The 13,058-nt window shown below is 46.4% G+C and overlaps 1 protein-coding gene across 3 annotated transcripts; it reads right to left on the bottom strand.

Moving 5' to 3' along the window:
* Positions 1 to 2,170: 2,170 nt before the first annotated feature.
* LOC103633980 (protein DENND6B) lies at positions 2,171 to 7,477 on the bottom strand. 3 transcript variants are annotated; one of them, XR_002265732.3, is made up of 4 exons: positions 5,588 to 7,457; positions 5,295 to 5,487; positions 4,158 to 4,416; positions 2,171 to 2,450 (listed from the first exon to the last, which is right to left on the bottom strand). XR_002265732.3 is itself a non-coding variant. In XM_008655627.4 (3 exons), exons 1-3 carry the CDS (start codon positions 7,096 to 7,098, stop codon positions 2,256 to 2,258), a joined length of 1,899 nt encoding a protein of 632 aa, XP_008653849.1. In that variant the 5' UTR covers positions 7,099 to 7,477; the 3' UTR covers positions 2,171 to 2,255. The 3 variants fall into 3 exon arrangements, 2 of the variants coding, with proteins under 2 accessions (XP_008653849.1, XP_020401523.1); XM_008655627.4 differs by lacking the exon at positions 4,158 to 4,416 and having other exon boundaries at positions 5,588 to 7,477; XM_020545934.3 differs by lacking the exon at positions 4,158 to 4,416 and having other exon boundaries at positions 2,186 to 2,857.
* Positions 7,478 to 13,058: the final 5,581 nt, after the last annotated feature.

Below are 13,058 nucleotides of genomic sequence, written 5' to 3' on the forward strand. Positions count from 1 at the left end.
GTGGGTCTAGACTTAGATGATGCATAGCTAGGGCTTCTTTGAGCAATCGGGTCAGACCTTCCAACCCTAGCGACCAATAGCCCCTCGATACGACATGTTTCCTCAAATGTAAAAGACACCCTTATGATATTCTTTGTGAAATCTAATATATTTTTAGTCTTCTTTTCACGATTTTCTTTCTTTGCCCAGGTCCCCCGGTGTAGTGCGAAGGGCTTATCTCTATGCTTTGTGACCCTCAGTTGTCAAGGCCAATAGGCCATGAGGATGACTTGATTCTATGATTCTTAGTTGAAGGAATTTTGTGCAAATTAATATTAGGGCCCCCAAGTGACTTTCACACTATGTACAACCACTAGGGATCGCTTGAGGTAGCCAAGCGCAAAGGCCTGAGGCCCTTATCTATGCAAGGGCCCAAAAGGTTATTTTTCGATCTAAGGCCCTTAGCAGCACAAGGGTCGTGAAAGGTTCTTTTATCCCCTAAGTTATCGTTAGGATGATTGCAATGTCGAGGCTCCCAAGGGTATGAATGCCCTAAAGATGTGGATGTTGTTTCTTATCGATAAAGTCCATTATACATCTAGGGCCCTTAGCAATACAAGGGCATTAAAGGAATGTAGCCTTGGTCCCTAAAATCAAGGAGCATAGCCAATAGTGTGCTTGGGGTTCTTAGACTGTCTCGTTTGCATAAAATAGAAGACATGGAACTGTAGATGACACTGTTTGACACTGTTTACAGAGTGAAGTTTAAAACAGGGGGTAAGATAAGAGATTGGATAGGGAATCTGCTGGAGATAGCCTTAGCACCGCAAGGGCCTCAAAGAGATATTCTCCTGGCCCTCAGCCCTCAGGCGCTGAGATTCCTAATACTAGGAGCGCAACATTCCATGCTAACATGGATTCTTCGTGCGCACGTTCTTAGGAATGGTGTTAATATTCCTTCTTCTCAAGGGTCATCATTTCTCGGGCCATGAGGAATCTGGTTAGATAACCAATGCAGACCATCATACCCTGGTTAAGAGGCGTTTGTTTAGAATTATAATATATCTAGATTATATAATCCAACAACTTTTGAACTAGATAAAACTTAGTGAAGGATGAACTAAGTAAGACTTAGCAACCCATCATGGCAGAGCAGATCGATACCATGGCTTGGATATTGCCGAAGTATTACCTTCTAAAATTTTTCGAGGTATTGGTACTCAGTATAGAATCATTCCGATAGACACCAATTAAGCCTAGTCCCTAAGGCCCCGTTTGTTTCCTTTCATTTCGAGGAATTGAAATCTTACTAATGGAATAGGCTATTTTTTTTAGAATATGACATTCCACCACTTTCCAAAGTTATCATATAAGCCTACCTCAAATTCATGGGGTGAGAGATGGAAATTGATTCTATAGATTTACATGCTATTTTTTCGATGTATAACTTATAACACATTCTTCTACTTGCGCCTCTGTAACATAAATGTAGTATATAACTATATCTCTCATATGATTTAGGATAATATACAAATATATTATATATATAAATATATAAACTTAATTAGTTTTATCTAAATTATAATTATTAAAATGGAATTCAATTCCAACGAAACAAACGGGCCCTTAAGGGTAAGGGCTCACCGACTTTGTTAAATAGAAGGTTGAAAGTATAGTATTCTATAGTGGAGAGCAAGCCCCTTCCAAGGTGTGTAGAACAATTCAATGATCATTATTTTGTAAGGATAAATTTCTTGACCTGTAATAATCTATGTAAAAAGGAGAGGGGATACTCATCTCTTGCGAGGGAAATTTTTCTCGTAGTCTTAGATTTTTATGTAAAATTCTTTCCCCTAGGGCCAAGTGTATATACCTAAAATTGTTTAATGCATTTGCCCCAAATCTGGCCCAGGGCCCGACAAACAACAAAGGAAAATATCAATATCCTGGAGCCGCCTGAATATTTGGACACGCAGCGTCATCATGCACTGAAATACAGCTATCAATCCGGTACTGGAGCAAGGCTGCACGTTGTTGTATCATTTTGGGTGCAAGAGAAAAAGCCCACGTTCCAAACCTGCGTACGTAGAGAAGCAGTAGCCGCTCTGCTTGTCTGTTAAGATTTACATGCCTTACCAATAGGGTTATTATGGAAAATTAATAGAGGAAGAACGAAGGAAAGAGACAGATCTGACAAACGTGGGTGTATATAAATGTGTAACTTTGTATTATGTGTGCAAAAAATAGTGACAATGGTAATGTTACAGAGGGGGCTGCTACAAACTTGTCTGGGTGCCAATGCCATTGGCACCCAGGGCCTTCTCTTGACTACCTTGAAGAAGAACAGCTCTTTTAGGGTTGGAGAGCAGGAGTTGCTGCAAGTCCTTCGGCAGTACATTGAATGCTGCTTGGAGGTCTACCTTCAATTTTTGGCATGCCCCTATTGAATCAGCACTTCCTTTTCCAGGGTTCTGGAGGACGAAGACGTTAACATTAGGAACTTCGCCTGATAAATGTCTACAGAATATATGGCCAAATGGCAGAATAGGGATGTCGAGCATGTCAATGGCACAACATATTCCTTTGCCTTCAAATTCTATAAATGATATAAACCATTTAAGAATCATGCTCATTTCTGGTCCAGCAACCTTTAGCTGATGTAACCAGTGACAAAATAGATACTCCCTCCGTCCAAATTATAAGACGTTTTGGCTTTTCTAGGTATATGTAACTATATATAATGTATATATAAGTTCATAGCAAAAGCTATGAATGTATAAAAAACAAGTAGTCTTATAATTTGGAGTGAAGGGATTACTAAACACAAATCAAAGATGGTGAATTGCTAAAAGCTAAGCTATAAACCATCAATGTGAACCTGCGAAGTCAGAAAATTAACAGACTTTGGATCAGAGAACATATATTGGGAATTAGATAGTCCAGAAATATTTGTGCACAGATTACAGTTTTTAGCTTATCAAACATTATCCATAAGGAACATCATTTTTGGTTACTTTATTGATGATACCGATGAAGGCAACTACAAGATTTTAGAAAATACAGTATTCCTCTATTGGCAATATAGAATAATAAAAAACAAAACCTATGATTAATATATAGTCATTCAAACAAAGATGATACCTATGTACAGTAGAATAGTCATTCAAACATTACCCAACATGGTGTTCAAACAAAGAGGTAGTTAACATTGCTCTTATTAGCTCCGGATTGGTAAAATATTAACCTTCTAAAACATAGTGATAAGTATTCAAGCTATATGAATTATTGTGGAAAAGTAGATTTCTTATGCCATGACGGTCAGAAAACAAAGGGTTCCTTTAATATAGTACCAAAGTCTTCATCATAATTTAAAATACAGATGTGCTGCCAATTTTTTAGTGTGGAAGATGAGTGTCTATAGTCAAACAAACAAAAAGATGGCAGATTAGCATCAAATATGCTTATGCTCTTGGTGCAAGATGGTAGCTTGAAATATACAATTTATCAGCACTAAGGAAACATGCTATTCTTGTGGCAGCTAGCGAAAGCAATTATAGTACTCCCTCCGTTTCAAAATATAGTTCTTTCTAGCCCACTTTTTTCCCGTCCACATTCATTCAAATGGTAATGAATATAGACATACATGTAAACTACATTCATATGTTACTTAATAAATGTATGATTAGTCTAAAACGAATTATTTTGGGACGGAGGGAGTATTCCCTCCGTTCCAAACTATAATTCCAACTTTCTTCGAGAGTCAAAGCATGTCAATTTTGACAAAAAAAATTATAAACAGAATTATAAATATTTATGACATCGAACAGATATGGTATGGAAATAAAATTAATGAAGAATCTAATGATATTTATTTGGTATCATAGATGTTATTACTTCATTATATAAATTTGGCCAAACTTGAGATTTGTTGACTATACAAGAAAGTTGGAATGACATGATTTGGAATGAAAATAGTAGTGTTCATGGTTCTTAAGGCGGTAAGGCGAGATAAGGCGCTGGACCACCGCCTGGACGCCTAAGCAATGCCTAGGCGGTGCCTAAGGCGAGCAAGGCGACGCCTTATCAACCTGAGAACCAGCAAAACAGCAACATGGAGGAGGAAGAAAAAGAAAAAAAGAAGGAAAAAAGAGAGGGAAGGAGTAGGAAGCCCAACCCACTTGTCAGCCCATATAACCCTTGCCCTGGTTGCCCTCAGTTGCCTCTCTCCTCCATGATTCAGCCGTTGGTTGCCTTCTCCCCATCGATTGAGCCGTCGCCACCGCCTCCGCCAATTCGACTGTCGCCGCCCCTGATTCGGCTGCCGCCGTCCCCGATTCAGTGCCCCCTTTTCCTTCCCCTTTGCCCTCTCTTCTTGATTCTTACCTAGGCGATGGGGACGCCTTGGATCTTTTGGGCGCCTAGATGCCTAGGCGACGCCTTTAAAACAGTGGTGGTATTTACTTTTCTTCACAAGAAGTTAATGTGAACTGCTAGTGACACTAATCTGCTAGTTATAAGAACTTCACTCATGCTATATATGCAACATGGATAAATGACGCTGGATCTTTTCCTAAAAGAGATCTGACTTTGTGGAACATTTGATCTCTAAGCCAGATATTCTCAATTAATTACTGGTACATATTACTTCAATTGTTTTAATTCCTAGAGTCCACAGATAATGCCAGGATGCCCCTTATCTCACCTCTTAGTACTTGAGTCTAACTCCAACTTAAGCAGTCTCAACAAAAGAAAGTCTAGAATCATACAGTTAAGTCTTATTTATGTTTCAAGTTAGGATAAGTTTGCAGTCTTCGGTGACAAGTTCATCAACAAAAATATATGCAATTTTTTTTCTACGTTATTTGATATATGTTGTATTCTGAACTATTCTTGACATTATATTTATCAGAACACAGAACTTGTCTGGGTGATCAAACATAAGGTTGCACCTCACTTGCTGAATAATGTCGTAGTAATGTAATGCTGACATGTTAAAAAATTGCAAAACTTAATACTCCCTCCGTCCACATGATCTAGTCGTTTTAAGTTTGTCCTAAGTCAAACTATTTTAACTTTGACCAACAATATATATAAGATTAAATTATTTTGAACTAAAAGAATTACATATTATGGTAGTTCAAGTCATGAAGAATCTAGTAAGTTTGCTTTTATGTTGTAAAATCTTATGAAACATCCGATATAACCGGTCAAAGTTGACAACAATCGACTTAGGACAAACCCAAAACGACTAAATCATGTGGACGGAGGGAGTAGGTCAGATTTTTTTTAAGGAAACATGTGACTAAGAAAGTTACCTCCATCTCTCTGAGAAGATAACGCTCAACAGCATCAAAAGAATCAATCCTCTCTATTTCGGACATATTTGACATTAGCTTTTCAATGTCAACATTCATGCGAGCCTGCCTCCAGAGCCTCTGCTGTTCTTGCTCCGCAGCAGCACGCCTTTGCCGGAACCAAGGCATAAAATTGGGGCCTTCGAGAAATCTCCTGTTAAATATGAGGAACGCACATCATGCTTCATTATTATGCCAGTAATTCAAAGAAGACACCTAACAAATTTCTTCACAAATAAAAAAAATTAGCTTACCTATATAGGTCCAACCAATTGGACCTCATCCTTTTGGACAAAAACTTCCCTGGACCTCTAGCTGCCAAACCATTGATGAACTCATCTGCATGAAACGGTGGTAGCAATGGTGGGTCAACAAAAGGTGAAGTCCCTTCTGATGGTGTTGTAGTTCTCAGATACGGCCCAAAAGGCGCAAGGAAGTTGGTCGTCAACTCCAAGAAGTGCCGCCGCAATATCTCATTGTTGACTACTGACATGGACTCCTCAATCCTTGGTGACACACCAGCGTCAATGAGCCTATTTAGAACAGAAGTATCGGGCTTTGTGGTTGGTGAATACGTGCTCCATAATGCTTCTTTGTGCTCTGTCATGAGAGAAAGAGGACCTTCTCTTCTCAATTTGATGGAATTCAATAGGCTAGTTGGAGAGAACTTATTGATTGCAAGTTTCTCAAGCTTGAGTTTCCCAGGTGTCCCATTCATTCCATTTCCTGGCGATTGGCCACCCACTGGTAACACCCTTGTTGAATATGGATTTGGGCTTCCCACGGATACGACATTGGGAATGCTCTTAAGACTCTTCAAGAAAAACAAGTTGGTCACTCCAAGTACCATCGGCGGGAACACCTCGCCTTCCGCAAGCACATTCAAGCGAGCAAAATCGGGATCATGGATGGTGAAGTATGGCCTGAAGTCGACACTATACAAAAGCGGAGCAACAAGGCTAACAAGCGCAGACACAGCCTCTGAGCACTGAGCTGGGGACGGCGCAACAACCAGAATGGGCTCACCAACCACCATGAGCTCCCAGAGGGTCCATAGGTGGAGGAGTAAGCCACGGAATGCGGCAAACAGATCAGCATCATGGAAGAGTCCGTACGGCACCGAGGGGTTGGCGGGCAGCAGCGCAGGCGGTGGGCCAGGATCGTCAGCCGCAGGCGGGAGGTGCACGCGCAGCGCGGCACTGCCAATTGGAAGCTCCATTGGGTGCCCTGGCGCCGGCGCCGGCCACACGGCAACGTGCGACGCCACCATGGCCAGTGCGGAAGGGCCGACGTCAAAGCAGAGCGGGCCGAGGATCTGCAGCAGCAGGCGGAAGAGCGAGGAGTAGGGGGCGTGGGAGAGGATGACTACGGACTTCTGCTCGCCGCCGCGGGGGAGGCGCTCGTCCTGGCGCTGGCGGTTGAAAACGAAGCCGTAGAGGAAGGCGCGGCGTGGGGAGGACGGGTCGGGGATGCGGAAGGAGAAGAGCGAGTCGTGGACGGAGGAGCGGTGGCGCGGGAGGTGGTGAGACATGGAGTCCGGGAAGGACGAGAAGGCGACGAGGCGGTCGAGGCCGCTGCCGGGCGCCGTCAGCGCGTCGGGAGGGAAGCAGGCCTCCACCAGCTGCCCGCGCTCCAGGTCGAACCGGATGACACAGAAGGCCCGCACCCACCGCGACAGCGCCGCGGGATCGGGGGGCGGCGACGCCGCCGCGGCGTCCTCGTTCGCCCCGCCGCCCCGCAGCGAGACGGACGGGATCCGGTTCATCCCCGCGGCCCTTGGGGGAAGTGAAAAAATTGGGGATTCAGAGAGCCGCGGCCACGGCAGAATTGGGGTTGGACTCGAGGGGCGGACGCCGCGACGGTCGTCAGCGCGGAGGCGCGGAAGGGGTAGGGAGAGGCTCCGGCCGGATCGGGCGGTCGTGATGTCGGCCGGGAGGGCGAATGGTTCGGTGTTTTCTCGCTGGCGGCTTGGCGGGCGTGCGCTGGCGGCTGGTACCGTGGTGCGTGCCTGCAGCCGGCGTGGTGGGTGTGGGTGTGAGCGTTGCAGCCGAGCGGGATGGATCAGTGTGTGTCCCGTCCGGCGGATCAGGAGTTGAGGCTGATTGAGGGAAGTTGATGCATCGGTGCCTTTGCCTAGAGCCCGAGTGCCCGACCTGTGTACATGTCCAAACGTGCCGCCCGGCCCAGGCACGTACTCGGCCCGGCCCAATTGAGGCGTGCCTGGCACGGTATGGATAGACTTCGGGTCGTGCCGGGCTTACCCGGCGTGCCGGACCCTCGGCCCAGGCACGGCCCGATAGGCATTCGGGCGGGCCGGGCCGTACCATTGTACTGGTCAGCCCAGTGGTACAAGGCCGGGCCTGGCCCGAAAATCACAGAAAATCACATATATAATTATATAACAGAATTTACAACAAACACAAAAAACGACACAAAAAATATATTATTGAGCTGTTGTGCAATGCTGCCTCATTAAAAACCTTTCTAGGTAAAAACTCACACCTCGTGAGAAAACCCTAGGAAGGAAAAAAGAGTACAGCCAGCTCAAATTTATAATGTTCATAGTTCAATACAACAAGTCACAAGAGATAGAGACAAAGGATAAGATTACAAGTTACAATAATTCACTCTTGAGCCCTTGACTAACTTCCCTGTTGTCCTCCATCATTGTTTAAGCTTTCAAGGACAGATTCTATTTCTAGTGTGTCCTTCTCAAGATTGCGTTGCATGTGTAAATCTGCTAACTCCCAGTCTTTGATGCATGATAGAACCTCCACCATGTCCGGTGTGAGCCGTCGACGACGTTCCTCGATCATCCTGCCAACCAAACTAAAAGTAGATTCTGAAGATATAGTAGAAGCAGGAACTGTCATGACATCCTTAGCTAGTATAGATAGAATAGGGTAAGTAAGTTTATGCCCATGCCACCAACCCAGAATGCTGAAACTGTCATCAAATTGATTGACAGTATCACTATCAAGGTATGCAGACAGCTCAGACTGAGCAGTAGTAGGCCACGAAGAATTAGATGCAACATTACTACCAGAACCAGATCTCCTACCACTACCAATATCATCATCACCATATATGTCATCCCAGGCAGATTTGTTCTTACCCTCAGTTGTGGATGATGGTTCATGTACACGTAAGCGCACATCACCAAACTTTGTGTCATAAATCTGATAAAGTTTAGTTAACCCTTTCCTCACATCCCGAGGAAGTCTAGAATAATCTGTACCAGTAAAAGCTGATAGGCGCTGTAGTGCTTTATGAAAACCTCTCATCTTAGCTCTAGGATCTAGTATGAAAGCAAAAGCATATAGAATGGGTATATCTCTCCAATATTTGAAATATTTATCTTTCATATGAACAACAACTTGCCTCAGTAGTGTATCATTTTCAAAAGCATTCAAGTGTCTAGCAATTTTAAGTATTTGATGCAACATTAATGGAGCAGTTGGGTAATAAACACCAGACAAAATAACAGTAGAATCATAGAACAATTGAAGAAATGATAACAGTTTCTCAGCAACATACCAGTGGTTGTTAGTTAATAAAGGGGTACCATCAGATGACAAAGTATAATTAGTTTGGATGAAGACAGAAAATGTGCTTCTGTGTGGCATAAGGTGTTTCAGCATTAAAAAAGTTGAGTTCCACCTAACATCCATATCCACACCAAACTTTCTAGGACAAATACCCATACTTAAACAGTAACTCTTGTATGCAGCAATTCTTTGGTTTGATGAATTCAAAAAGTTTATGGCAGTTCTAAAGTCCTCAAGATAATGTTTTACTCTTTTCAAACCTGACTTTACTATTAGATTAATAATGTGACATGCACAACGTTGATGCAAAAGAATGGAAGACAATTCATCATCATCAACATCAGTTAGAGCTCCAAGATAACCAGAAAACAATGGTTTAAGATAATACATAGCAGTTTGATTAGAGGAAGCATTGTCAAGAGTAATAGCAAATATTTTATCACATAAACCATACTCATCAGCAACCATGTTAACACGTTCTGCTATATTATTTCCAGAATGTTTCACATCTATGAGCCTAAGACCAATCAACCTTTTTTCTAGCTCCCAATTCGAATTCACAAAGTGAGCAACAACAGAAATGTAGTCCTCTTTAGCTTTACCATTCCAGATATCAGAAGTTAGAGCAACTGATGAAACAGATTTAAATGACTCAATAAGCTTAAGCACACATTCATTGTAAAGCTTAATTAGATCTCTAGCTGTTGTTTGCCTAGATGACTTCACAAATTTAGGATTATGTGCTTTAGTAATGTACTCTTGAAAAGCATCAGATTCACCAAACCATAAAGGCAAATCCTCTCTAGCTATCAAACGACATAATTCAGTTCTAGCAGCAGCAGCAGAGTATTCCCATCGAACTAGAGAACCATTAGGATTATACTTAAGAAGAGACTGAACAATGCCACTACGTTGTTGTTCCTTTTTAGCATTGCAATTATGCCGAAGCAAATGGCCAGTCCCACAACTAGATTTAGCACTGAAGGTCTGCTTACAGTATTTGCAAAGGGCACCATACCTTACCCTCTTACCATTGACGAGATTAGTCAGCTCCTCAAAGTCATTCCAGACTTTGGATCTCTTCCTGGAGGCATTGGCACCCATGCTACCACTAGTACCAGTACCAACACTGCTTCCATCAGTAGCAGTGGGGGTGGGGCTAGTTGAGCCCATACCAATACCAGCACCAGGAGCATCATCGTTGCTGATGCCGAGAAAGGCCCTTGCATCCTGCTCCTCGTTATGTGCCTCAAGTCGGTATTCCTCCGCATCATCCTCAGCGGCCGGATCCAGTTCCATGGCAACCACGGCTCCTCAACAACTGCGCGGCACCGGAACAAGACCGATACCTCCATTCAAAGTTCATACACAATGAGAATGACCTCAACATACTAACATCAATCAACAGATTTATTAAGGAGCAATCAACAGAACATACCTAACGCAATCGGAGCACCGGAGTCACCTATTGGCTACTGGTCGCCAGCCGAGGATGAGGAACACCAGAGCATATGAGGATTGAGGAGCACCAGAGCAGGGAGTATTAAGGATTTAGGGTTAGGTAGGAATGTAGGATTAGGAAAACCAGAGCAGGGAGCACCGGAGCACCGGAGTCGCGCAACCGAGGAGTGGATCGAGCACGGGAAGCCAAGGATCCAACACAGAGCGGATCTGGGGAGTGGGGACTTACCGCCTTACCGGATTTCAGATCTGGGAACTGGGATCACCACCACGGAGCAACGCAACGCCACCAAGTAACCAACACAGCGAGTTCTGGAGGTCCGAGAAGCGAGCGAAGGAAGAACCGCAGAAGGGGAAGAAGACGGGTGAGCCGGGCGGATCAAGCATGAGACTTACCGGTGGCTCGGTGAGGCGGTGGCCCACGTCGACGACTTACCACCGGTGAGCAGGGCGGTGGCCGCGTGGGGAGGAGTGGAGCACCGCCACCGACACCGCTGAGGTCCACCGCCGACGTGCGAAGCGAAAGCGAGTGAAGGAAGATGGGGATTAGGGTTAGGGGAACGGCGCTGCGGAAGTGCGGAGTGCGGAGTGGGGACTGGCCGACTGGGGAGCGGATAGGTGGATAGGGCAGGTTTTCGGGCCAGCGCCGTGCCGTGCCGTTTAAACGGGCTGGGCCGTGCCAAGCACGTCATTGGTACCGGGCCAAAATCGTGTCGGGTTTCGGGCCAAACGGGCGGTCCGTACCGTTTGGACATCTATACCGACCTGCCAGTTTAGAGATGGCAATAACCGCGACTCGATACCCGATAGGTATTTATTTCATTAGAGTACGTATATAGGCTAAATATTCTAACTATGGGTATGTTATTGGGTAAAAATCTTCACCCAATAGATAAACGAGTATTAGAACGTTCCGCCTTCACTCATACCCGTTAACCCGTGGATATAAAATATCTAATATAAATGTCGGGGTTTCGGACCCCGGGGGTCCCTGGACCGACGAGTAAATTTGTCGTTGCGTGCCCCTGCCCAGATGGGTTGGTGCGAGATATAACACAAGTGGAGGAATGAGTCTTGTATTATCCTGCACCAGGGTGCTCGTAGTAGTGGTTACAAGCATTGCGAGAGAGCGAGGGCGAGAGAGAACGAGTAGGAGAGAGCAAGAGAGAGAGAGAGGGTCTGGCCCCCGCTCGCCTTCTCCCGTCCCTTTGTCGTGCGTCTACTCGTCTCTCCTGCCGTGCGTTCGTGTGTTCGTATGCTCGTACGTTTTTTTCTTTTTTTCCCCTTCTCTGTTCTTCGCGGGGCCCTGGACACCCCCTTTTATAGACATAAGGAGGTGCCCAGCTGTACAATGGGGTGTTGCTGGGAGCTAACGTGGCTGGCAGGGAAGTGCCTTGAGCCCTGTACAGATAATAACGTGGCCGTCGGGGGGGCGTCTCGAGCCCTGTAGAGGTAGTATCGTGGCCGTCGGAGAAGTGCCTTGAGCCCTGTAGCAGTACAGCTGTTGGCGCTGCATGGATCCTGCTGACGTCTCCTTGCTTCTGTAGGGGGCTTGAGAACCGCCGATGTCATGGTTGCATGCGGGAAACCACCATCGCCTGTTACCGGGGTAAGCTGGATGGGACGCCGGTCTTGTTCCTTCGTAGCCTGAGCTAGCTAGGAGTAGGGTAATGATGCATCCCTTGTGGCGCGGTTGATCCGAGCCTGAGGTCGAGGCGGTGACTCCTCCGAGGCCGAGGCTGGGGTCGAGGCCCAGGGTCAGGCGAGGATGTGACTCTTCCCGAGGCCGAGGCCGAGGCCGAGCCCTGCGGTCGGGCGAGGTGGAGATTTCCTCCCGAGGCCGAGGCCGAGGCCGAGCCCTGGGGTCGGGCGAGGCGGAGCTTCCTGTTGCACCCAAGGCTGAACTCGACCGTTGTCGGTTTCGCCCGGGTGGTTGGCACAGCAGCCGGAGAGGGGCAGGCGGCGCTGTTTTCCTGCCAGATCGGTCAGTGAAAGGGCGAAATGACTGCGGTCACTTCGACCTTGCCGACTGAGGCGCGTGTGTCAGGATAAGGTGTCAGGCGATCCCAGCATTAAATGCGCATGCAATACGGTCGGCTGGTAAGGCGATTTGGCCAAGGTCGCTTACACGACAAGGCTTGCCTTCGACTGACCCGAGGGTGCGCTCACTGCCTGAAGAGACCCTCGGGCGAGACGTGAATTCGTCCGGGACCACTGTTCCGCTCGAGGCCGGGCTCGAGCAAGGCGAGACCGCGTCCCTTGGTAGACAAAGCTTTGACTTTGGCCCGAAATGTCAGTCTTCACGGATTGCTCTGAAGGTGTTTACCAGCCGTGATTAGGAGTGTTGGGGGTACCCCTAATTACGGTACCCGACAGTAGCCCCTGAGCCTCGAAGGGAGTGCAGGCACTCGCTTGGAGGTTCTGCCGGATTTTTGCGAGGGGACCAGCTTTTCTCGGTTATGTTTCGTTCCGGTGGGTGCGTGCGAGCGCACCCACCGGGTGTAGCCCCCGAGGCGTCGGAGGAGTGTTTTGACTCCTCTGAGGTCTTAATTCATGCTGTGATGCCTCGGTCGGCCTGGTTGTTCCCTCATGCGGCCTGGCCGCAGCCCGGGTGCATGGTCAGGCTCCGAGTTTTTGAGCTGGTTTGTTGACGCTGTCAACAGTTTTGGCCGCGGCCGGGTGTGAGGGCAGCCCCCGAGCCCTTGCATGGAGCGAG

Source organism: Zea mays, chromosome 1, assembly GCF_902167145.1.
Source record: "Zea mays cultivar B73 chromosome 1, Zm-B73-REFERENCE-NAM-5.0, whole genome shotgun sequence".
NCBI classification, from domain to species: Eukaryota; Viridiplantae; Streptophyta; class Magnoliopsida; order Poales; family Poaceae; genus Zea; species Zea mays.

Bases quoted from the DNA above. Each gene is read 5' to 3' on its own strand.
- LOC103633980 (XM_008655627.4), bottom strand. From the start codon at position 7,098: ATGAACCGGATCCCGTCCGTCTCGCTGCGGGGCGGCGGGGCGAACGAG. The intron at 5,488-5,587 runs GTAAGCTAATTT...CATATTTAACAG, and splicing joins AATTGGTTGGACCTATATAG to GAGATTTCTCGAAGGCCCCA. The intron at 2,451-5,294 runs GTAACTTTCTTA...TTCGTCCTCCAG, and splicing joins ATCTTCTCAGAGAGATGGAG to AACCCTGGAAAAGGAAGTGC.